General features: G+C 35.0%; 1 protein-coding gene across 10 annotated transcripts in view; it reads right to left on the reverse strand.

The window, feature by feature from the left end:
- ZZZ3 (zinc finger ZZ-type containing 3) overlaps positions 1–25,667 on the reverse strand; it is a 103,787-nt gene that overhangs the window by 40,427 nt on the left and 37,693 nt on the right. For 6 of the 10 annotated variants that reach the window (XM_032629087.1, XM_032629095.1, XM_032629105.1 and 3 more), the window contains 3 exons: positions 20,927–21,060; positions 19,174–19,327; positions 12,558–14,113 (listed from right to left, as the gene is read on the reverse strand). The exons of 1 other annotated variant lie outside the window; for it this stretch is intronic. In XM_032629087.1, coding sequence (XP_032484978.1) covers positions 12,558–14,062 — 1,505 coding nt within the window. In that variant the 5' untranslated portion in view covers positions 14,063–14,113; positions 19,174–19,327; positions 20,927–21,060. Of the gene's footprint in view, positions 1–12,557; positions 14,114–19,173; positions 19,328–20,541; positions 20,693–20,926; positions 21,061–25,667 lie in introns of those variants that run through there. 3 more of the 10 variants (XM_032629149.1, XM_032629130.1, XM_032629138.1) reach the window with 3 other exon arrangements.

Here is a 25,667-nt window from a genome sequence, read left to right on the forward strand (position 1 = left end):
AGTCAGTCTAATTATAATAGATAACCATGATTTGGCTAAAGTAACCCAAAGTTGTTTTCACTGTAAAGTGAATGCCAGCTGAGGCCAAGTTTCTCTAAATGTATTATTAGGATTCTATAATCCTGACTTCAAGAGAGAATCTACTAATATTTTTTTGAAACTCCCCGCTTAAGCAAAAGGTTAATGATTAATAACTGACTTTTCCTTGTTAAAAACAATGATTTTCATATTTTTGTACCAAGCAGCTCTACTGGTAAAAATAAAATAAAAATTGTGGCACATGCTTCCAATATATGTATACTTACTTATAAATTATATGTTTTACTGTACTTATTATATACATTATAAACAAATACAAAGAACTCCCAAAATTCTTAAGAATAAGGAAAAATACATATAAATAGCATTTTCTTCCTATCTCCCAATGGATTTTCTTGAGCATCCTCTGGTATGCACATACCTCACCCATACTTTGTCATTCTTTTTACTGTGTTAAAATTCACATAACAAAAAATTCACCATTTTAACCATTTTAAAGCATACAATTAAGTGGCATTTAGTACATTCACAATGTTGTGCAACCATCAGCCCCTAGCAACCATTGACCTGCTTTTTATCTCTATGAATATGCTTCTTCTAGATATTTCACATAAATGAAATCATACAATATGTGACCTGTTGTGTCTGGCTTCTTTCACTTAGCATACTATTTTCAAAATTCATCCATGTCGTAACATGTAAAAGTACTTCATTCCTTTGTATGGCTGAATAGTATTCCACACTGTATTGATAAAACTTCATTTTTTAATCAATTCATCAGTTTATGGACATTTGAGTTGTATCCACCCTCTTACTACTGTGAACAGTGCTGCCATGGACATCTGTGTACAAGGGTTTTTTACCTGAATACCTGTTTTTAAAAATTCTTTTCAGTATGTATCTAAAAGTGGAATTGCTGGATCGTATGGTAATTTTATGTTTAATATATCAAGGAACTTCCAAACAGATTGCTACAATAGGTGTACCATTTTATTTTACATTCCCACTAGCAATGTATGAGGATTCCCACAACCCATTTTATAGATATCTAACTGATCAAGAATACAATTTGACCCAAAACACCAACTGGTCTATAATGGGCATATTTTGACCACCTACATTGCCCACCAACCTCTTTCCTAGAAGATATCCTTGCAGAAAGGATATGCCACAACAGACTGTCTCCAGCTCCACCCCACCTCCCTCCCACAGTAATTCCACCCCTGACCATTGATAATTTTGCCAGGGATAGAAACCTGACCCAGGAGAGTCCATCTACTGAAAAGTCAATAACCAGGTTCTCTTTAGAGAATGTGAGAAGCAGCTCTGCAGAATAAAGATGACGCAGTGTGGGGATCAGGGCAAGCACAGTGGGAAGTCACTGCCATTCGCAAACTGAAATTATGGGGGAAAGAAGGCAAAAAGTGTGCAAAGAAACATTGGTAAAGAGAAAAACCACAGTCCGTGCTGCACAAAGAGAAACAGAGGTAAGAGAGTATAATCTTGGATACTGACAGGTTATAATTTCATGAGGCTTGGTTAGACTTTATTTCCTGACACTGGATATTCATAAGACTGTCTACTATTTATACAAAATAAACTTTTTTTTTATTTGACATACTTTGAATGGGTTTCTGATTCCTGAAACCAGCAAGTTCTTACTAAAACAAGCTCTGACAACCTTGACTTTATTTCTCTCACTAGTTTTAAATAACCTGAAGAGGTTCCTTACTAATTAATGGATTTTAATATTTTGTATTCAAATTGAATACCTTTTGAAGAACCATACAAAGGCTTTCACAGGGAGTTTTTAAAAGAATGTGAGTATCATTCTTTTTAATCCACACTTTTATAGGCTCCAAATAATGTAGTTTTTTCCCTCCCTAAAGACTCCAGGTTTCTTGTAGTAATAAACCTTAAAAGATGATCTTTCAACTTGTTCCTAGTACCTGTTTTCCTAAATCTAATCAACAGAATTCTTGAGTTTTCCTTCTTAAATAGGAAGCTGAGTGCAACTGTATTGTGGTCAATATTATAAAAGTTGCACAGTCATCTAGAAAAAATCCTGACCAGTCAGACCAAGATTCACATATTTTCCCTACTCAAGAGTTTTATATTACCCACTCTAAGAAACAATCCTCTGTAACATCTAAAAAGTTCACCTTCTATTCTGGAATTGCAAATAAATTAAAGTTTCAAATAATTGCGACAAGCTAGTAATTTCTAGTTATAAGCTAATACTCTAACAGGCAACACACCTCAAATATAAGCAAACTACAAATCTGTTAGGGTATCTGATCATTTCACAATAACTTCAAAGGCACAGGACATGTCTTGTCATATTTAATTATTTCTAGTATCTACTCAAAATTATGAGTTTGTACAGAGAAAGGTGGATAATAACCTCTGATGAAAATCTTTAAATAACAGGACAGACACACATACATAGACAGGGACACACATTTTCTTTCAAGTCCTTCAATTCAATAAAGACAACCTCAACCAAATTCTTATCATTCCATATGCTTTCTAAAGGCTGCTGGCAAAACTCTAGATTATAAAAATATATCTGAAGCCATATAAAACATTCTAATCATACCAAACTTGTAAATTTGTTTTATAATACAATGACTTCTTCTCTTTGGGTCTGGTATTAACAACTGAACTTACTTTTTTATGTGACCATGTAAAAACATTATTTTAACCAGGTACTGTGTTCAGACAACCATCCCTGATCATGAGACACACCCTTTTATCTCCCCACCCCCTGCCATTATCTCTTCACAGTTCCTGAGTTTAGTGAACTATGTGAATGATTATACTGGTTATTCATTTTTTTCATTTGAAAATTTAAAGTCTAGATATTTTTAAGTAATAAAAAGGGAAATCATCACTAATACTAACTCCATAAATTCAGAATCTTAAAAGTCAAACTAATGGCATAAAAAAATTTCTAGTATGAAAAGCATGCCAAATTTTTCTGACATTTTCAAAGCAGGATAAGGCTTGACATATCAATGATGATACATCAACCCACTAGTAAGGCATGGACACCTCAAAGAGCTTGAGGTTCACTGTATGGTACATGTTTACAGGAAATTATAATTTGCTATGACAGAGAACACAAGGAGTAATTAATCAGTCATGGGAAGCTATGAAAGATCTCACAGAGAATATGATATCTAAACTGTGACAGCCTTCTCCCTTTGCAGACAGGGAAAGGAAGGTAACCAGGGCAAGGGGGTAAGAGTGGACTAGAGCAAGGAGTTAGGCATATGAGAAATTCTAGAGTGAAAGAATACAATCATCAAGGAACTAAAGGCTTAATCTGTTTCAAATATAGAGTGAGAGGCAGAAAGTAAATGAGAATATTTTAAAATCATGCAGTAATTCATTTTAAAGAATAGGGTTTGGGGCTTCCCTGGTGGCGCAGTGGTTGAGAATCTGCCTGCTAATTCAGGGGACACGGGTTCGAGCCCTGGTCTGGGAGGATCCCACATGCCGCAGAGCAACTAGGCCCATGAGCCACAACTACTGAGCCTGCGCGTCTGGAGTCTGTGCTCTGCAACAAGAGAGGCCGCAATAGTGAGAGGCCCATGCACCGTGATGAAGAGTGGCCTCCGCTTGCCACAACTAGAGAAAGCCCTTGCACAGAAACGAAGACCCAACACAGCATAAATAAATAAATAAACTCCTACCCCCAACATCTTCTTTAAAAAAAAAAAAAAAGAATAGGTTTTATTTTAAAGACATTTATGCCAGCTACAATACAGGAATCCATGGGGGAAACAATACACTCTCATCACAGAAAGCAACTGAGGAACCCTTTCCAATAATCTAGAAAAGAGAAGATAGTGGCATTCATTTAAGATTAATTTAAGAAAGTGACATTAATAATAAAGAAATAAAGTTGAATCAACATTGGTGGGAGAGGAGGGTATGGTGAAGAAGTAACTGAAGAAAAATAGGAGTACGTTTTTCTAGACTGGGCAAATGAAAGACCCTACCAACTAAGTAAAAAGATGGTGTTGTTTATTGGGTGTGTATGGAGGAAGCAACGATGAGTTCAACTTTAGACATGTTCCACTGAGTTATTGTGAGACATGTAAATGGAGATATCTTATAAATGGTCCAAAGTTCAAGAATAATCTGACTGGACATGTAAATTTGGAAATCCATCAGTATATAAGATGGCAATTTCACAGCAGTGAGAATGCCCAGAGAGCATGCAAAATATGAAGAAAGTAAACAACTGAAGCCTGAGCAGGGCCAAAAGTAAAGGGAAGAGCAGACAAAGAGAATTCAAAATCATATATACAGACAGACAGATAGACAGACATATATGAAACAATAATTAGAATTACAGAAATCAAATCATGTCAACTTTATAGATGAGAAAACTGACAACCATAGAAGTTAAAGACATTTACCCAGCTCCATAGTACCAGTTTAGAACAGTAATGGAAGGGGACTGGAACACTCCTCAAATCTAGTCCAACCTCTGAAAATAATTTACGAATAAAAATTTTTTAAATATTGAGATTCTACAATTAAACGAGTTAGCATTTTAAAAACACAAACACTGGGAATTCACAGGCAGTCCAGTGGTTAAGACTCTGTGCTTCCACTGTAGGGGGCCCAGGTTCCAGCCCTGGTTGGGGAGCTAAGACGCTGCATGCTGTGTGGTGCAGCCAAAAATAAAAAATAAGTAAATAAAAACACAAACATTATCTACTCGTGATTGGTGCCTTAAGAAAAACTCTAATTTTGACAGAAAATGTTATATTTGTTGCCTTTAACCTGACTCTTCACACCCATATATATGTTTTGAAGTGTTTATTAAGAAGATACTTTAGGGTTTGATTGTAATCTTTTTCACTCCCACTTCCTACCCTCATTGCCAATAAACTTTTAGCATGACACTTGCTCTCTAACTAAAGTTTAAGCAGAGCAAAATAATCTTATGCTTTTATATTCTGAGACCTATTATTTAAAAAATGATAAAAATACATTTAAAAATTATGGGGAAAGATAATGTGAGACAAGTGAAAAGTAGCAAAGAAAGAAAGAGTTTAGCCAAAATTTTTCAACTTAATACAAATGATAAAAATTACGGTACCAGGCAAAATAGATTTCTGCATAATACTCTACATTTAATTTTATTTAAGAAAAAAATATATAAAAGAAACTGGATTAAACTGATAGTCGTAAAAAGGGAACATTCATCATGGCTTTCTGAAAATATAATACAGAAAGTTTCGTCCAGCAAAAAGATCTGAAGGGTCTAAGAAAAAGAGCTAACTAAAATTCAGATACATTACATTACTCCTTAATCATTTATGGCTACCATTCTAAACCTAGTAAACAATGTTTCATATCTTCTTGTATGTCACTTTCTCTTTTACCCTCCTCCTGAAGTATATATCAACCAGTAACCCAATTTTTTACTTCTGCCTCAACCATAACAATACCTCACCAACACAACTAAAACAATGTCAAGTTTCTTTTTACCTTCATTCTTCAATTCAAATCGTTATTATTCTAATTTCTCTGACTTAAGCTTCTTAGCAAAAGAAGTCACTTAAACTGATTTTTAAGGTATAACTAAAAACTAGGGACTTCGCTGGTGGTCCAGTGGCTAAGACTCCACACTCCCAATGCAGGGGGCCCGGGTTCGATCCCTGGTCAGAACTAGATCCTACATGCATGCCGCAACTAAGAGTCTGCATGCCACAACTAAGACCCGGTGCAGCCAAATAAATATTTTTTCAAAAAACAAAAACAAAAAAACTAGCCCTCACTGTCACAGGAGCACCAAGAAAAAATCATTTCCAAATGGCCAAACCGTAGGCTGGGCGTGAGTGTCCTGAGAAGAAAACACACCTAATGTATATTAAAATTAAATCAGAGATTTTCGCTTCCAGTTATGACAGAGTAGCCAACACTGAATACCCTCCTGCTATACATAACTAGCAAACTGGAGAAAATATAGAAACAATTACTGTCAGACAATGGACAACAGGCAGAGCAGAACTATGACCTGTGAGAGAGGGCAAACAAATGAGCTAAGCCCTAGGATCACACTCACTTTCTACATAGAAGTACCATCAGTATCATGAAATAAGAAGGGGTCTGGATGAGCAGAGAGACAGAAAACAGAGTTTGGGCAAGCTGAAGCAGCTGGAATTTGTGGGACAGAGCACCAAAGAAGAAGCGAAACAGAAAAGGATGGAACACAGAAACCTAGAGTCTTTGGCTTGAACATAAAGCTGCACATATAAAACATGAGATTCCACAGGACCAAGCAAAGAGTAACTACCAGTATTCTCATGAGGCTAGCTAGAGTCATTAGGGTTTCAACTAGCCAGAGTAAAGACCTTTTTAAGAGACACCAGAAAGGCCATGGCATAGAAGTGAGGCTAAACTAGATCTAGAGCACAGGCTACTCTGGACTTCCCCCTAACAGAGCTAAAAGTATAAGCCTTATTAAGACCAAGCTTATTATCAAGTAAATTAACTGCCTGTCAGATCAAATTTCAACACTTTTTAAAGAAAGAACAAAATCTAGACAGTCAACAACATATTTACAATGTCTACCACACAAATATTACTAGATATGTGAAAATAAAATCATAACACACTACAGAGAATTCTATCTACTGAGAGAACCCTGAACAAATTACTCAGTCTCCTCTCATCACTTTACAAATTTCCCTCTGTTAAAATCAGAAATTAAAGAGACAAGTAGAAGCAGCTTTCCATAATAATGCAAAGGAAATGTGGTAGAGAGATTCCACTAAAGTAAGAGGGAGGAAGGGAGGAGGGTGGGGAGGAGTAGAACGGTCACAGACAGATCTTCCCACTTATTACTGTACATTATAATACCTGATGATGTGCATCATCAAAGAAACAGTATATATGGTATAGGCTACTAATACGTAAAAATACAACATGTTTAGCCTACTATAAAAATTTACAGAAATAAAGCTCCTGCAACTAAAGGCTAAGCTTCAATCAGTCTCAAATAAATGATAATTATTTTAGATGGGTTTTATTTCTAATGAGTATTTATTGCCATGTACAAAGAAACAACTATTGTTTATTCAAAATTTAGATACCTGGTAACTTACATAAGACACAGCCTCCAAATCAGAGAGGAAGCAAACAAGAAAACCCACAATTAAAAAAAAAATTTCATGAACTAATGCTCATTTACTAATTCAAAAAGAAATTTCTCAGTGCATCTCTTAAAAATCATGAGACAATTCTTACAAGCTTGGTTATTCTTGGTTTCCAAGTTGAAAGAAAACTGAAAGCAATTAGAAGGGAAGGCTGAATTATTAGAAGGTAAGTACCATCACAGCACAAGTGACTAATGAAAGTCAACAAAAATTAAGAAAATCATAAGAAGCCAGAAAACTTAGAAAAGAAGCCACATTCTAAGAGCATAAAAAGCAGAGAAGCCCAAATCATTTAACACAGGTGAAAACAGACCTTCTGGCAGTGATGCCAGAAAAAGTATCACCACATAACCCCTGCCAGCAAAGATGACCCTAAATCAAAAAGAACAGATTAAATTACCCTCGAGTATAAATATAATTCAATCACAGGCAGATAGTTACTTTTGGAAACCACTGACATTAGTTGAAACAAAAGATGCTGGTATTCAAAGGAAAAAACAAAGAATTCACTGAATATTTTGACTAGTCAATGGCTTACTCCACTTCAACCCAAAATTTTATACTTAGGACACTTATCTCCCTCCTCCCATTAATCTTTGTGTCAAACTACTGGGGCCAATCTGGCTCTTGTATTCCACAGTGTTTTCCCATGAGTTTTCCCTAGTAACTTTTGACTTTAATATACCTAATTGCATTCTAAACTACCCTCCATAAAGTATTTTTTGCACATTATCCAAATCCTCTATGTAAAGTCAAGTTGTAGCTGTAATTTTATTTCCCCAGTTTACTGTACATGGGAGTTATCCTTCACAGACACACTAACAAAATGTTCTTCAAAACAATGAACACGGGCTTCCCTGGTGGCGCAGTGGTTAAGAATTCGCCTGCCGATTCAGGGGACATGGGTTCAAGCCCTGGTCCGGGAAGATCCCACATGCCGTGGAGTAACTAAGCCTGTGCGCCACAACTACTGAGCCTGCGCTCTAGAGCCCACAAGCCACGACTACTGAAGCCCCACGCACCTAGAGCCCGCGCTCTGCAACAAATGAAGCCACCACAATGAGAAGCCTGCGGACTGCAACGAAGAGAAGCCCCCACTCGCCGCAACTAGAGAAAACCCGCACACAGCAACGAAGACCCAACGCAGCCAAAAATAAATAAATAAAATTTATTAAAAAAAAATGAACATGAAAGTATTTCATTCAATAAACAGGTTACTTACCTATAAGGCTGATTCTCTGACAGATAAAACCAAATAATTATGATTACAATTACAGAGCTTAAACTTGGGCTAACAAATTTTGAAAACTGGGTATCCAAGATCTGTTCCATTAGAGTCCTCAACCTAGAAATCCCAAAAGTTCATAGAATAAATCTTTATTGGATCAGGGAACCTAGTTCAGACTATCAACTGAAAGACAGAAGTTCTAACCCCATTTCTACCCAGAATTCATCATACTTTAAGTAAATAACCTAAAAACCTTGGTTATGAGTTAGGAAACAGGGACTGCCACCTATGCTGTCTATTTCCAAGTAGTTGTGGGTGTCAAATGAGAAACTAGATGAAATTACTTTGTAAATTATGAAACACAGTACAAATGTAAAATTATTTTATCCAGGGCCGGATTTCAACTCTCGTGCTTTCTAAGCAAAATCCATCCCTAGTCTTGGAGTTTTCTGGCCCTTGGAAAGAAATTACCTTGACAAACAATAAAAGTAGTCTCATAGGAAGTAGTGAATCTAGAAGAATTAATGAGGATTTTCCTATGTAGCTTCTGAAACTGATGAAGTATCAAATGATTCCTCATAAGCACTGTGCAACAGAAGGACATATAATTATTTAGTACATTAATGTTTTCAGAGAATCAAGTTTGAAACTACAATTCTTGTAATATTCCTTAATATGATTTGAAAACAAGATTTTTACCTGAATACTACATGAGCAACACTCTTAGATGAGCAATAACTATCTTACTCTTACGCTTTCATTATCTAGAAACTTACAAATCAATATCAACATTAGCAATATTATCAATGAGTTAAATCATTTGTAAGACCTCAAAAATCTAGAAACCCTAAATCTGACTTTCCACCCTCTATCTGTTCATAAAAGCTTTCATGAAGCTATCCAAGGCCCTTCAAGTACAAATTTATTTAAGTATTCTCGTACAATGAGAATTCAGAGGCAACTGACCAAATCACATTTTTATTTGAAAATTTATTTTCCAGTGACTGCCTTGTGAATTGGAAGGAAAGCTCTGAACATTAAATCCCAGGACCTGAAATCTTCCATATCTTCTCTCCCTAGAACCAGAACTTCAAAATTCAGAGGTCAGTTTCAGTGTCTCTGATTCAAAATCAGCAAAAGGTCCATTCTCAAACAGAAAGAGCAATCCACAGTTAAGCACATGATCTCAGTTAGTCCAGCTATTTAGGCCAAAAAGAGAGTCATTAGGTATTATCTACCACTTTAACAGACTCTATCAACCTAGAAGATGAGACTGTCTTGAGCTGAAGTATATTTCTTTTTGATTCCCCACCCCCTAATCTTTAAGAAGGCATATTCTAGTTAAATACTCCACAGCTGGAATCACATCAGAGAAGAAGATACTCTTCAGTCCCTTGATCACAGTGGAGTTCTCCATGTGGATAAATAAATACATAAAAGCACCTATGGGTTTATATGCTGGAGAAGAGGGATGGTATCTAGAGAGGAAACAGGGCAAGCACCCAAAACATCTGTAGGCTCATTTTTCTGGCCTATGGCCTAATTACCATGAATCGGGTCTAAGTCTAGGACTCGACATAAAATATCTTTTCAAACATTTAGAAGTGATTAGATGACCTTGTATATGATATCCCTGCAAACAAGATGGATAAATTATAGGATGAATGCTAGGATAGAAGGTTGCTGATTAATTAATGTTAATTGAAAGAACTGTAACTGGAACAAAGAGCTATGGCCTCCTGGCTCCAGACAAAGAGCTACGTCACACTCAGTGTCTTCTATTCATAATATATTTTCTAAACTGGCCATCAGGAAGTACTCATTCCCTAGTGGTGGAGATCTGTGTGTGCAGGGGGACAATAATCCATCTACCCCAAGTGTCTTTTTTTTTCTTTCTTTCTTTCCCCAGAGTACCTTTTAACATTTTCCAACTGCCAGAAATGTATTTGAGAATTAAAAGCATTAGACAGGTATCATGATGCTATTTTCAACAATGACAATTTGGGTAAAAAGAGTCAAAACATTTTCTCTAACCATCTCCTGGTTCTAGATAGGAACAGGGATTTTACTGAAAGAGATTACATGTGATATGATCAAACACCTCATCCCAATTCTTCTTAAATTATCTTTAACCAAGATGCTAATCAAGATGCTCCCTCTCCATCCCACTTCTGCTGATCTGCTTCCTTTGGGGGAAAAAAAAGTTAAAAGTGAAGGGTCAAAGTGCTATTTTCAAAAGATTTGGAAAAAGCAAAAAAGCAAGAAGGAATCAATTCTGTTGCCCAAGGTCACCCAACAAGGCACTAATTTAACTTGAGAACACTGTCCTAATAAAGCAACTATCATCCAAATTCCAAAGTACTCTGTATATCCTAAGGAACCCATGAAACTATTGTTCTCATTCTCAAAGGTTTAGGAATATGCACCTCACTCTTCAAATGTTATGGCCACTATCTTTAGAGAATCATTTTATAGGAACATCATTCTTCAGAATCACCAGAAGAGCTCTTACCAAAAAAGTAACATAATGTACTAATGGGAATATTTTCCATGATTAATAACCAGTTAACCCTTAATAAGAGAGTACCTCTTTTGCCAAAGAAACAATAAAAAGCAAAGAATAGAATAGAGTATCATTTTGTAAATATGCATGCTTCCAGACTTTTCGGTATTTCCCCCAAGACACATGCTCTGCTTCCTAGTGCCTGCAGGAAAAAAACTCTACTTTTGAAAACTGATACATGATACTAATGGTAAGAACTCAATTTATCTCAAATTGAAAAAACTTCATTTATGAATTTTTTTTCATCTCAAACTGGACTTCAAACATTTCAAATACATGAAAATGCTAACAGTTCCACAAAATAAGTAAAATGCTCAGATAAAATGATGTATGAAACACAATATTAAAATGCTGTTTATAAAGAAAACAGAAGAAAATTTTCAGAAAAGAGACCTATGCTAAAAGGCCACCATGTTATCATGTACAAATCTAAACTATCTATAATGCGTGGCAAAAGATTATTATATTCTACAAGGCAGGATTTGATACTTTCATCCAATATATAGCAGGATCTGACAGCTGCCACAACAAAAACATTAAAAAGGTTCCTCAAATAAGTATTTTTACAGTTTATATAATCTGATTGTGATATTTATTCAAAAGCCTACTCTGTAAAAGTAAACGTGATTAAGTCTATCTTTTACTATTGCTGATTATGATATTTATGATAAGCACTTTTGTTAACAGTTCCTTTCACGATTTAGACATAGCTCCAATTCATTTGTTATTGCCCAGAGTACTGTAAAGAAAATCTAAGCAAAATCGTGGTAAATCTGGACACCGAATTCTTTATTTTAAAAAGTACCTTTATCACAAAGGTTGAGAACAGATAGTATTTTAAAATACAGTCTCCCCTTATAATTTAGAATCAGGAAAATAAAGAAATCTGTCTCAAATGCTTTATGTAAACTATAGAGCAGACTTAACTCTTGCTAATAAGCTAATTACAACATACAACTAGCTGTCACAGTATTAACACTAATATCTACTTCTCTACGTCACAAAAGTCAAAGATGATGCATAAAGCACACTGTTTAAATCAAAAGTTTTAATTGGAAATTAGATGTAAATAACTAAGATAAATGTAGATTTGTAGCCTGCCAGATTTCCCTTATTTGGATGATGTTTATTCACTCATTAATTGTTCTACATTATGTGGACACCATATACACTTCATAAAGCTCTACAAGTGTACTGTGATAACTAAAGATGTTTCTATTTTATAAATTAACTCAAATAATATAAAACTTATTAAAAAATAAAAACACCATCAACCACGTTTCCACATGTCTTTTCTAATTTGAGATGTGTGAAATCTTAAAACTAGAAAACCATATTGCCATTGAAAAGGCTAATAAAGCTGGATGTTAGTCTTTTTTTTGGAAAATTTTTTTTTAAGAGTTGAGAATATCATTGTGTTAAACCCAAAATTTCAGCTAAAGCATTAATTTTAGCTGTAATAAAAATGCTATAGACATTATGAATAAATGAAAACTTGGGGAATAATAAACAAAGCAGAATTCATGGTTACCATATTTACACATACTCTTTGTTGTGTTTCAGTGCCACATGATCTGATTCAAAGTAATAAACATCAGGATCATCATCTTCCTCTTCTGTAATGTGCGGATTGGCACTCTCTTTGGCAGATGGCAAATGTCCAATATTGAGTCTTGCCTCTGAGGATGGCTTACTTAGTCCTTCACTCCCATAATTTTCAGAGTCACAACACATGCCTTTTTCATTGTGAGAAATTTCATCAGGATTTGTGACAGACTGACTTATATTATCACTAACAGGTGCATTTGTTTCACTGGGATTAAGATTATTCTCCTCAAGTTGTCCATTTTCTCTGCAAGGAGAACTGTTTTTAGTGGGACTACCTCTGGTAGGGGCCGCCCTCCGGGGTGAAGTTCTCAGAGTATACCGATGTTCTTGAGGTTCTGATAAAGACATCATTTGAGCCGAAATACAGTCTAGAACAGAAGATGGTTCTGGTTCTCCGGAGACTGGCATACTCTCAAGACTTGTGTCCAGGGCGTTATTGGTGTTTTCATTACACTGCTCTTTTGAGGCACTGCTATCTCCCACCACATCTACTTCCTCCTCAGAATCCCTTAAAGATGAATGAATTTCAGAAAAGGGGCCTGTAGCTGGCTCAGTAGTCAGCTGATTAACATGTTCCACAGGCAGGCAGGCAGTTACTATTTTGTGGTCCTCCAACTTGACCTGCACTTCTGAATTTGTGCAAGGCACGTTATGGTCTATATAACTGTCCTCCTTCCTACTACCAAGGAACATTGAAGTGTGGGTATCCGAATCCCCATTTTCAGCTACTGATTTCTCCTGCAACACATAGGAACCAGTGCTATTTTGTTTAGTGTTCCCATCGGACTGACAGTCATCACAGTTTACAACAGCTGAATCACTGTCATCAACACCATTGACAGCCAAATAGCCCGTGATTTCTTCAACTACTGTAGAATTAAGTGGCCCTTCCTCACTGACATTCACCTTTTTAATTTCCCTTTTCTCACAATCATCCAGTATAAGACATCGACAAGCTCGTTTAGTCCCTTGAAAATCTGCATCATTGTCCACTACTGTACTCCTCTGTTCTACTGACTCCTTGTCTGATTTTATAGGTGAATCTTCTTCTGAACTGTTTGGTGCTTCAGATCTAAGACAACGCTTAATTCTTTTTAAAACTGGTGAAACAGGTTCTGCTTGCCTTCTTTCACAATTTTCTACAGACTGCCTTTCTACGTTATCTTTTTCTGAAGAAGGGAGTCCTCTTTTCCTAGGGCTTACCCATGACTCTCGAGTACTCTGCTGTTTTATATCAGTAGTTCTTCCATTATTATTTCCTTTCTGAATTTGCACAGGCTCTGGTCTCTTCTTTGGTGATCTTGATCGTACTTGAGAATGAGAAGAGATTTCTTCAGGATGAGCAATGCTACGATTCCTTAAAGTTCTACCACAAAAAGATTCATCCAAGCCGTTTAACCCCACTGTTGATCTTGTAACACGAGTAGATCGGGAAGCAGCCATACTATGGCAAGTCCCTACAATACGGTCATCATGATCCACTCATTGGGAAACCTTCAAAAACGTAAACAAAATAATGAGAAAAAGGTAATAGTTAATACACCTAAAACAAAAGTATAAAGCTATAACTTTTTAATCCATGTATAGCCATATTAAATTTTGTGATATAATTATTTTATTAACATTTCCAAAAGTGATAATATTAGCTAACAGTTATATGGCACTTAATACATTCCAGGAATCGTTCTATATGCTTTACATACGTTAACTCACTTAAGTCTAACAACAATTAGAATAAGTGCTTATTATCATTCCTACTTCATAAACGAGGAGATTGAGGCACATACAGTTTAAGTAATCTGTCCAAATTCACACAGCTAGTAAACTGCTGGACAGGGCCCTAGATTCCACGCTCTTAACCTTCCTCGCTATGTATCTACCTCTCAGATATACAGGGGCAAAGCGCCCAGAAAGATCTCTCTCAAAGACAGGACTTCATCTTGGTTATTAAAATAATAATCTTGAATTTATATAGCAGCTATCATATAAACTATCCCAATCACTTCTCATGTTTTCTCAACACTTCTGGGAGGTAAAAAGACAGGCTCTGCTCTTTTTAATTCACTCTTACTAAAATGAGTTTCAGGTCAAATTCTTTGATAACAAACCACGTGGCATCCAAAAAATTTTGGTTGCAGTAGAATTTTTTATAACTAAGCAGATAAACAGAAATCGCAGTAGAATTTTTTATAACTAAGCAGATGAACGAAATCACAACCGTAGCTTATACTTGCTAAGAGCAATACAGAGCAAAGCCAAGCCACCCTAGTCTCTAGAAGTAGAGCCACAAATTAGCAAGTGAAAGGAAGTATTCTAAAGAGGATAGAAGAAAAAGGGAAAGAAGCACACTGCCAAACAAATATTACATTTAAGAAATCAGGAATACACATATAACCCCATCCTTTCCTTCTTTGAACTCCTGAGTATATGTGTATGCCACAGTATTAATGCGTGTTGAGGAGATGAGCAGGCTTTCTGGTGTGGATGCTTTGGTGCTTCTATAATACAAATGAGAGGGAAACTGAAAACTGCCCTGATTGATCCATTTGTATAAACTGAGCGATTCAGTGATTATTTTCCAAGGTTCTCCCAACAAGCAGAATTAAAGGAGCTGTTAAAATTTCAAGTCTCCATTCTTCTGCTCCTCCTCTATTTAGCTTTCAAAAGGTACTTCGCCACTTCACTGCCTGACTTCAAACGGGGTGCAGGATGGACAGAGAAAAGAGGCCAGTAATGGTTGTAGTACAAAGCTGCACAGGAACCTCTTCCCTCATCCCTTTTGCCAGCTTTCCCACAAGCTCACTCTCCTATAACCCTCCAAATGCCATTCTACCCCTCTCCCCACAAATCAAATACAATCTCTCCTTTGCCTCAACTTAGAAGTATCTAACAGTTGGAAAAGTTATTAAGAGCTACAGAAGATACAGCAACACGGTATCACATAAAAAAAGAAGAAACTGCCTTCTTGTTCCTGCCTGCTGACAAAATGAATAAAGTGAAGAAGTATCCTGTAAAATATGTAAGTCAGTTGAATTTAGTTTTGTTTCAGAGTATGGCATACTTCTAATTTTTTAATTAACAATTTTTTAAAACCTTACAAGACTCACAAAATCAGCCCTGGGATTAAAGTGTGAAAATTCTTTCTAGAGATTTCCATAGCAATCACATGAACAGTAAGTATGGAACACTGATCAGAACTTAAAAATAATGCTTTTCAAAGTAAACTTTTACTCTTTTGGGACTCATTAGTCAGACCTGATATATAATTCTCTTCTGTTAAAATCTTCTTATCAAGATTACAGTCTATTTTTATTCACAGGTAATAAACAGTGAATGACCCATAAACATCCACTTTTAATTACAAAACTTTAAGTTAAACTTCAGATGATGTTTCAAAAGAGCACAAACTAAAAAATATTAAAATCAATGTATTTGTTTCATGTATCCAAATCTGAAGCCTTCAAATTTGAAGATTACAGATTTTTAAATATTAAATACCTATGTAAATATAACAAAGAAAACATAAGCTAATTTTATAAACTTTATTTATAAAACCTAATGCAAATATCTTTAATGCCAATTTGATTATATTCGTGATTTATGGTTCAAAAATAATATTGGCAATAGTAATATTTTATAAACACACACACAAAAAACTGTTTATCTTTATTTTTAAAAATATGATGCCAATCAAGGGCATATAAACTTCAAATGATTCTGGTAACAGGCATTCCTAGCCCTTTTCTCTCCACACCAACCCAAATGAGAGCAAAATTTCTGCCTTATCATTATTAATGAAGTAATCCTACTAGTAGTAGTACCCAAAACTACTAACAAAGAATATATATATATCATTATAAAACACCACCTATAATGAGGGTCTGTTTTATTTCTGCACCATTCCAGTGATCAATCAAAACACGGATCAACATGAAATATTTAAACTTTTTTCATTTCTTTTGGTCCCTAAAAATATTTTTATTCCGTTCACAACTACAATGAAGTCCAAGTTTTAGAGTTCTCAAACCCTATGCTATTGGGCCATATTTTAAATGAAACTGTTTTGTGATAAGAACCCTTGTGGTACCTCAAACTCTTGCAACTCAAAGTGTGGCCTGAACACCTGAAACTAACACAACATTGTAAACAGACTATACTCCAATAAAAAGTAAAAATAATAATAATAATAAAGAAACCAATAGGATATTTTGTACAGAAATTTGGTGACTCATATTTACTGTCCTTAAAGTAAAGTATAAAAGTCTTAAAAAAAAAAAAGTGTGGCCTGAGAACTAGCACCATGGACATCTACTGGAAGCTTGTTACAAATGCAGAATATCAGGCCCTGCCTTAGACCTTCCAATTAATTTGATTCCCAGGTCATTAAATGTCTATTAGGGTTTGAGAAGCAGTGCCTTAGACCACTGCATCCAGACAGTAGTCTATTAAAATATATCAAGTTTCAAACTAAATTAGACCATTTATAACATATCCTTTAATTCTTTATTTGATCCTAATAATAAAAAATTTATAAATAAAACCATTATCCCTTTGGCTAAGGAAGTACCAAATAGAGGACTATAAAAATCTCTTGCCTGAAATTAACATATTACATATACTTAAGGTATTAAATTGGTTAAAATTCTGAAGATTAGAGTTAAGTGAAATTTCAACACTCTTCCTTCTAATGACTTTTTTCTTCTGTTCTAACTTTTTCTTCATTATCTTTTCTATTTTTGAATAAGCATTTATAAAGACACATATTTTCTGTAGTTATCTGATAAACTGAGTGCAAAATTCAATTACCGAAAAGAGACTAACAATGCTCCAATTATCTCAACCAAGTCTCAACATTGTTTTGCCATGCTTTGTAAAGTATTATAGACTAAAAGCAGTTGTCTTCCTCATTTTAGCTGCATAACACAAGAGTTACTAAAGAAATTTAGTGAAGAGGTTTGGAGTACAAAATTATATTCCAGCCAAAAATTAAGTTGCTAAAGGAAGAGAAAAAAACTCATTTACAAACAAAGTATCTCAGAAAATACCCCTGCTAGTTAAGTAAATAGTTAACATGGTTTAAACATTAGCCAGCACCCAACTAGAACTGGTAATTCAATCAATCACTCTCGTTTTAGAATTAAGGGAAACTGTTAGTTAACAGATTCATATGGGCAAAACCCAATCTAGCAACTAGAATGACGTTTTTCCTATGTTACCCACAAACTAATGAATATGGCATTTTCTACAATAGAGGGAAGAGAATATAATCAATCACTAGAATTCCTCTCTTCCCCACCTTCGTGAGTTTTCACTCTATTGCAGGACATATCTCAGAAGGAGAGTCAACCAAATTTTACCCTGTCCATTCACATTGAGGCCCAAATCCTACCTATAATTCCATATGTCTCACGCATTTATTTACTGCTGAACTACCCTCTCCCAAATTTGAATCTACTTGTAGGATCTAATTATAGGATTCTCAAATATAATTATAGGATTCTGAAACGCTCTCTGAAACAGTATCAGCTATGTTTCAGATCATAAATTTCCAGCCCCTGTGATCACATCTGTATCACTGTTTCAGTGACTGAAAGTAAAATGGTCCACCTAATGAAACACTACTCCAGCTATCTATCACCTTTACTTTAGAAATCTCAAAAGATATTTCAAAGACACTGCCTGTAAGCTTTTTTTCCCACTATAATTACTGAAGTAGTATGGTTTATTTTGGGAATTGAAGGACTGGCAATCCTTCATTAACATCAATGTTCTAGCTGATATTTATTTAGTTTTATTAAGTGAACAATTTTTAGGAACTGGTCATGATACCATGTAGACAAACCAAAGTGAAAGGCAAAAAGAACAAGAGCAATTGGGAAGTGTTACCAATGATTCTTTTTCTATTTGTTTGGAACATAAACAGGAACTGTTTAATAACGGTTTAGGGACTATCCTTGTCACACAATTCTTTTAAGACAAATTTCTTTGCTGAGCAATTACCACTATTATCTATAATGTCAAAAGTATCTATAAGGTTAAAAGAAGGAGAGTGAGACCTGGGGACCTATCTATGTAATTCAACTTAAGGTTCTTAATATCAGTCTCTTTGAACCCTGGGAACTCTATTACATACTACCTTGATCCCCTGTTTAAAGGGATCTCTTCTTTCTTCCCCATTCAGAGAGGGGCGAGGGGGTAGGCAGAGAGACATAGATATAGAGAGAGCTGAATGAATATACACTTAAAAAGACAAGGGAGAAAGAGAAGTCAAGGAATTTCATACTACCCTTGAATCAAAAATACCTAGAGTGTCAAAGAAAGGTATAATGCTCTAGAGATTCCAATGTACTTTAAGTCACTTCATTTATCCCCTGTTGGAAAAATATATCATCCCTACGCCATTCCCTATAGCTCTGCGCTCCTATGAACAGCTACCCAGACTGCACAATTTTCCATGCACTGAAGGAAGTATAGAAAAATAACAAGCCTCCTCTCCTTAATTACAGGCAAACAGACTATAGTTGTCTTCACTACTACAAAACTAAATAACTTACCTGTATAACCAAAGATCTATCATTGTGGAAATATTATCTCTTTTCCTTATATCCTGAAGGAGTTGGAGCTATGATCTAGAATAGAGCTTAAGCATCATGGTTTCAGACTCTCAGCTTCAGCCATGGAGAATACTAGAACTTCCTAAATTCCTTTCTTTAAAAATAAAATAATAAAAAAAAGAATTAAGGAATCAAATTAACTTATGCTAAAATATTTTAGTAACATCTTTGGTAATTCTTGTTAACTTTGTAGCCTCAGATATATCAAGAACCTGGAAAAGGATTTTTAGAAACCAACAAAAACAAACCAAAAAGAGCTTGAAATATACTAAATCTTTACAACAACTCAGTATTATTTTGAGTCAAAATGTAACTCAGTTTTTTTCTAGAGTCTAAGGCAATATTGTTTTAAGGTGACCCAAAGACTGCCCTTGATAAGAAGATTTCTCATACGGAATTTATAATCTCTTACTCTTATTCTAGAGGCCTTCCCAAAGTTTGGCTTTCAGGTATTTAAAACTAGGAACTGAACAACAAAATTAATTTAGATTATGTACAACAAAGAATCAACAAAGTCTTCTGCAATATATATACATTACAACTTTGGTTATATAAAGTGCTACAAGACTTTACAAAGGGAAATTTTTTTATAAAGGGAAATTTCTATTATTTTTGGCATATGGATTTTCAACAAAAACAATAAGGATTTTCTGGCTTTAGTATCCAGTTGGCCAGATATTTTAATTAATCTAATTATAATCCATTTCTTCGACAGTCTGGCTAATTACAGTTTTACTTTATAATAATGTATTATGATATCCTTTTCAGAGAATCTGGATAAATGGGTTACTATGAGTGCCCATCCAAAAACAAGGAGGAACACCAGGAAAAAGACTAACGATGTTCATGATGGAAATTGTCACTTTATTATAAACATAAAACTAGATATTCTAGAAGTGACACTATTTTTGGTAAAAGATTGCAACTTAAAAACTAATGCAAAAAATTTTTTAAAATAAAAATGGATGCAATTATCAAGCTTTGTAAACTAGATTTACTGCCTAGAAAAAATAAAGATTACAGTTTAAGTCAGCAAGAGGGCAACAAGGCTAATATCTAATATCTATAGATGCAACCTCTCCCAGATATGTCTTCTAAATTCTTGAAAAGCACAAGGTAGGAAAATTGTCTAAATAAAATTATTTAATATACATTAAAAAATGTTCTAAATTAACATGAGGAGGGTGAAAAATGGTCCTACAAAAAAGTAACCCTTGACTTGAAACTTCACTCTTCTTATAATATTCGAATTGCCAACGCCTTTGTACTCAACCCTGAAATCCTTTCACAAACATGGTAAAGCATTACACTGTATGGTGTATGGAGATGGTAGCAAACAACAGAGCCAAAGAGGATCCACGGTTTAGGATGTGTCTCTTGAGTATCCGCTGGCACGCCCATTCCAGCCCTCTATCAAGTTCCAATCAGTCACGTTACTATCCTATTTGGGTAGGGTTTGCTGTTGAAACATCATCCATTATGATATTTGCCAGGCAAGGAGATCTGCAACAGTTATTTTCACAGAAGAACTGATACCTACAGCTGAGTCCTACCAGTATTAAGATAAACAGGATCATGCAGATGATTAGGCAGATTAGGCTTCTTAAAAGCCTAATACAGTGAAAAGGAAACTTCAATTACTTCTACTAACTAAAGCCCACTTGGCCTTAATTAAGATTACATTTTTTCTTACCTTTTTAAAAAGTGTTTCGCCTAGTATTTGACTCCCAAGCGTCTGCATTTATCTGTCATCACTGTTAATGTCCATGTTACACTGTGACTTCAGGTATTACTTATTTATATGGTTGTACTAGCACAACTTGATATCTGTGAAGGGAAACCACAATATAGTCACTATGGATGTGTTACTGTTTACAGATTTGTGGATAAAACTGATAATATTTCTTAACACACCACACACTGCATTTTCTAATAAATTTCACAAATAATTCCTTATATTTAGCTACAAAATATGTGTTATTTTTTAGCAGACTAAGATGATTTGTTAACACTCTTACAAATGCTTCTCACAGTACCCACATAAAATATTTCAAATTTAATTCTAAATTAAAATTCTTACAAGTTTTAGAGCTTCTTAGATTCCTTTTCTGACTACCAATGTAGACATACAGATATATCAGTAATTTCTCAGACATTAATAGAAAAGTACTTTTTTGTGTTTTATAACAATATTAGGGAATAAATCTAGAAGCTTAAGAATGCAGTAAAAAAGATCATGACTTTCCCCTAAATGTGACTTTAAAATATTCTATGTCTTTTAAAGTAACATTTTTGTCTTGGTTAGATTTTCCCTCTGTGACTAATCTGACCATGTTATTTTGAATATAAATAGAAAATAAATGTGACAAAATAAGTGAAGATACAAATCAAGATGTAGCTGTACAAACGTTCCTTAAAGAAAAGTAAGCTTCTTAAAAACATACACACGGTTGTAGGTTACAAGTCTGAGAAACACATCAATGTGCTTACAATGATAATGAAAAGCATTATATAAAACTTTAAGTCATTTCTACCCGTTTACTATTGGAAAAATAAGCTAAAAAAAAGTCATATATATGTCAAAGAAATCTATCAATGGCATTCTAAAATGATTCAGCATGGTGTACCATCCCAAATTCCAAAATCTACACAGAAAATGCAGATAGCCTTACATCTGTTTTGTGGATAAAATGTTACTGGAGTTGTCAACCTGACAGATGTTCTCAGTGAAAAGTTTCACTAAAATACAGTAGAAAACTAACATAATATCAATTATATTTAAATTTTTTTTAATTGGAGGAAAAAAAACACAATCGATAGCGATTAAGAAATACTAATATCTATCCTCAAACACTTCATTCCTATTATTTGTTTTCTTTTTTTTTTCCCCCGCCACTCCACACGTCTTGTGGGATCCTAGTTCCCCGACCAGGGATTGAACCTGGGTCCCCTGCAGTGGAAGCACAGAGTCCTAACCACTGGACTGCCAGTGCATTACCTCATTTTTTTTCAAACGTTAAAAAAGACTTTAGGAAATGCCAAAAAAAGTTAATACAGATCTAGGTATTCCTAAATTTAAAAGTTGATATAAATTCTCTTGTAACAAGCTTAAAATAGTCAAAACTCTTCTTATATTCCCTACATAGCAGTCTTCATTTCATTCACTATACATTTCATATTTAAGATTGTGCACAAATACTATAGGCTTTCTGGAGCAGAAAAGCTACTTAGAATTGTGACAAGCTACAATAATTTTTAAATTTGAACTATTTAAATATATAACTTACTTCCAGAAGTTTAAAAAACTTAGCTACTTTGTCTTTTGAAACGCATACAAAATAGAAAACAAACCATTTAAATCCCATTCCTAAGGCCTTATTTATTCTTTGCCACAGAGCTTTGCTTGTTTTCACGTACTAACAAAATTCATTGACTATTCAAGAATTCCAAAAGCAAATCCAGAAACCAATCTTGACTGAAAAGAATTACTTTTCCTACCATTTGCAGTCTAACACTAGTACTACTGTGTTAAACAGATTACGGATCTCAGATTCACGGCACATTTGAAATCACTTCAAAAGACTACAGAAAATCTCACTAGAAAATATATCAGTTCTACTAATATAGCAAAGTTATAAGCCACACAACATACTATAAAAGTAAAACAGTGACATCCAAGCTAAATGCAATCTAAATTATAAGACACTGAATTTTTTTTTTAGTTTTATAAGACCTTGGGGATAAAAACTCAGAACAAAGGTTATAATATAGATTCATATTTCACACCCAATTCTTCAGTTGTTATAAGAAAAATACTGAACACATGCACTGCAGTACACTATGGCTTTAAGTGATTTTAAAAGAAAACAGAGAGGGACATTCAAAGCTGGTTGTAAAAAGCACTAAGATAATGGTCAAAAACAAAAATACTTTTTCTAGACAATTAAGTTTATCACAGTTACTTGCTATAGAGAGCTGAACCGAATTTTCACTTGGTACGAAGTATGACCAAGAAGATCACACTTTCCTGGCTCCCTAAATTGTTTGTAACCACACATGCAATGTCTTGGATGACTCCTACAGATTTCAGAGATAAGCTTATTACATAGTCAACAGAAAGGAAATAGAAAGAGCATCAGATTTGGTGGAAGGAGAAGGAAATATGATTCTCTACCCACCATCAATAATAACTGTTTGACCAAGAGAAAACCACTTTGCACTTCTGCGTTTCATTTCTTCACCTATAAAACAGGAGACATAATACCGGCCGACTACATCTCAGGGTTACTATGAAGCTCAGTGAGATTATACCTGCAAAGCAGGCAAACTTTAGTGTGCCTAAGAAATTCCTGGAACTAACTGCCCCAGAAATTCAGATTCAGCAGTTCTGGACATGCACACATAAATCTTTATTTTTAATTAACCACTTCAGGTCATTCCAATGTAGGGATCCCCCAAAGATGAGGCTCACCCTTTGAAAAAAAAAATTCCATCACTTTCTTCTGAAACTTTACTGTTTGTAAGCATTACCCTAGGGGCTTATTTAAAATACAAATTTTTAAACCTCATCCTTAGAAATTCATATTCAATAAAGGTGGGGCAGGTCACAGAATCCTCATTTTTATCAAACACACTACAGGTGACTGAGATGTAAATGGCTCATGACCCATCCTTTTACAAACCCTGAACTAGATTCTTCCCCATACACGCTTCTCAAATCGTTCCCCACCTCTCTAGTGTCATCCATGACTAACATTAGGCCTTCATCACTTCTCACTAGAACTAACCCACATGACTTATAATTGGTCCCTCTACTTTAAGTCTTGTCCCTTACAAATGCATGGTCTACAGCGGGGTCTAAAGCACACATTTCTGTCACTCTCTTATCTAAAACACTTCCAAGGGACTTCCGCTTCTGGCCAAGACAGGGTAACAGAGATGAGATTTACGTTCCTATCCGAAACAACTAAAAATCTGGGCAAAATATATGAAAATGTTTTTCAGACACTGGAAACCAGACAATATAGGAGAGTGATCAATGAAAGAGAAGAAACAAATAAAGCAAAGCCCCAGCTTCCTGCTTGGAGAGTTTCCAAGCTTCAGAGTGAGGAGGGTGATCCCAGGCAAAGCAGTCTCCCTGATTTAAGAAAATGAAGCACAGAGTCTGGGGAGACCCAAGTAGCTAAGGTTCCCAGAACACTTGTACCAGAGAGGAGGCAGCTTCAGAGAGAGCAAGTAAGACCTCAGGAGATCTGCAGAGATCCTCCTCAAGTCTTGAGCTGAGCACTGATCAGTATATGCAGTGTATCCAAGGCCTGGAAAACCACTCTTACCCATAGCCAGGGGTATGCTAGAAAATGTGTAACAACCAAGGGCAGTTGGTGGTTTATAGTTCCTGGTTTGCAGGGTTACCAATGACTCTGGTGTGAATACTCCTACCCATGGCCAATTTCAAGCTATCAAGGAATAACACTGAGTGCAAAGATGGGAAGAGATACATGGTAACACATTAAACATTACAGAATATTTCTAAAATAGTGATATAATAAATTACCACCAAAGCATCAAAATAGTAATAAGTAATAATATAATTTGCAAGTAATGAGTTTTGAGTATTTATCACCTTTATTCTTAATATAACTGATATAACTATAAGTGTATATAATTTAATTCTATTAAGAATTAAGCCAGCTCACAAACTTCCCAATATTTTGAAAACTGGCCCTCACAAGCTCTAGTATACCACTGCCCGTGGCTCACACTGGGCCAGGAATAGTTTGTATACCTATCAGGTAGAGTAGAAAAACTCATAATTCATAAGACATCAAGTACAGTGCTCAGGAGGGCATTGCTTCAGTAGTGGGACAAAATGAGCTCTAGACTAAAGATTGCTCTAGTCCCACCTAACAAAGATTAAAAGCAAGCCCCAAAAGAATAAATCCATTTGCAAGGAACTTAACTGTATCCCAGAACAAAACTCAAAAATATTTATAGGAATACAAAAACGTCTAGCACCAAACAACGTAAAATTGACAATGTCTGGCATCCAATAAAAAACTACCAGACATGCTAAGAAACAGGAAGATACTACATATAATGAGAAAATCAATCAATAAAAAAGGACACATACATGAAAGATTTACTAGGCAGGAACATTAAATCAGTTATTATAACTGTTGTTAATACATTCAGAAAGATAAATGGAAAGGTTAAGCATGTTAGGTACAGATATGAAAGATATTTTTAAAAATTGATTCTTCTAGTAATGAAAAATGCTGGTTGGGATAAACAGCAGATTAGATACTGCAAAGAAAATGTCAATGAACATAAAAGCATAGCAACAGAAACTACAAAATAAAGCACAGAGACAAACAAAACTGAATAAAAAAAGCATAAATGAGCTGTGAGACATCAAGCGGCCTAGTAGATGGGTA

The sequence above is a fragment of the Phocoena sinus genome, chromosome 1 (genome assembly GCF_008692025.1).
Source record: "Phocoena sinus isolate mPhoSin1 chromosome 1, mPhoSin1.pri, whole genome shotgun sequence".
Taxonomy (NCBI): domain Eukaryota; kingdom Metazoa; phylum Chordata; class Mammalia; order Artiodactyla; family Phocoenidae; genus Phocoena; species Phocoena sinus.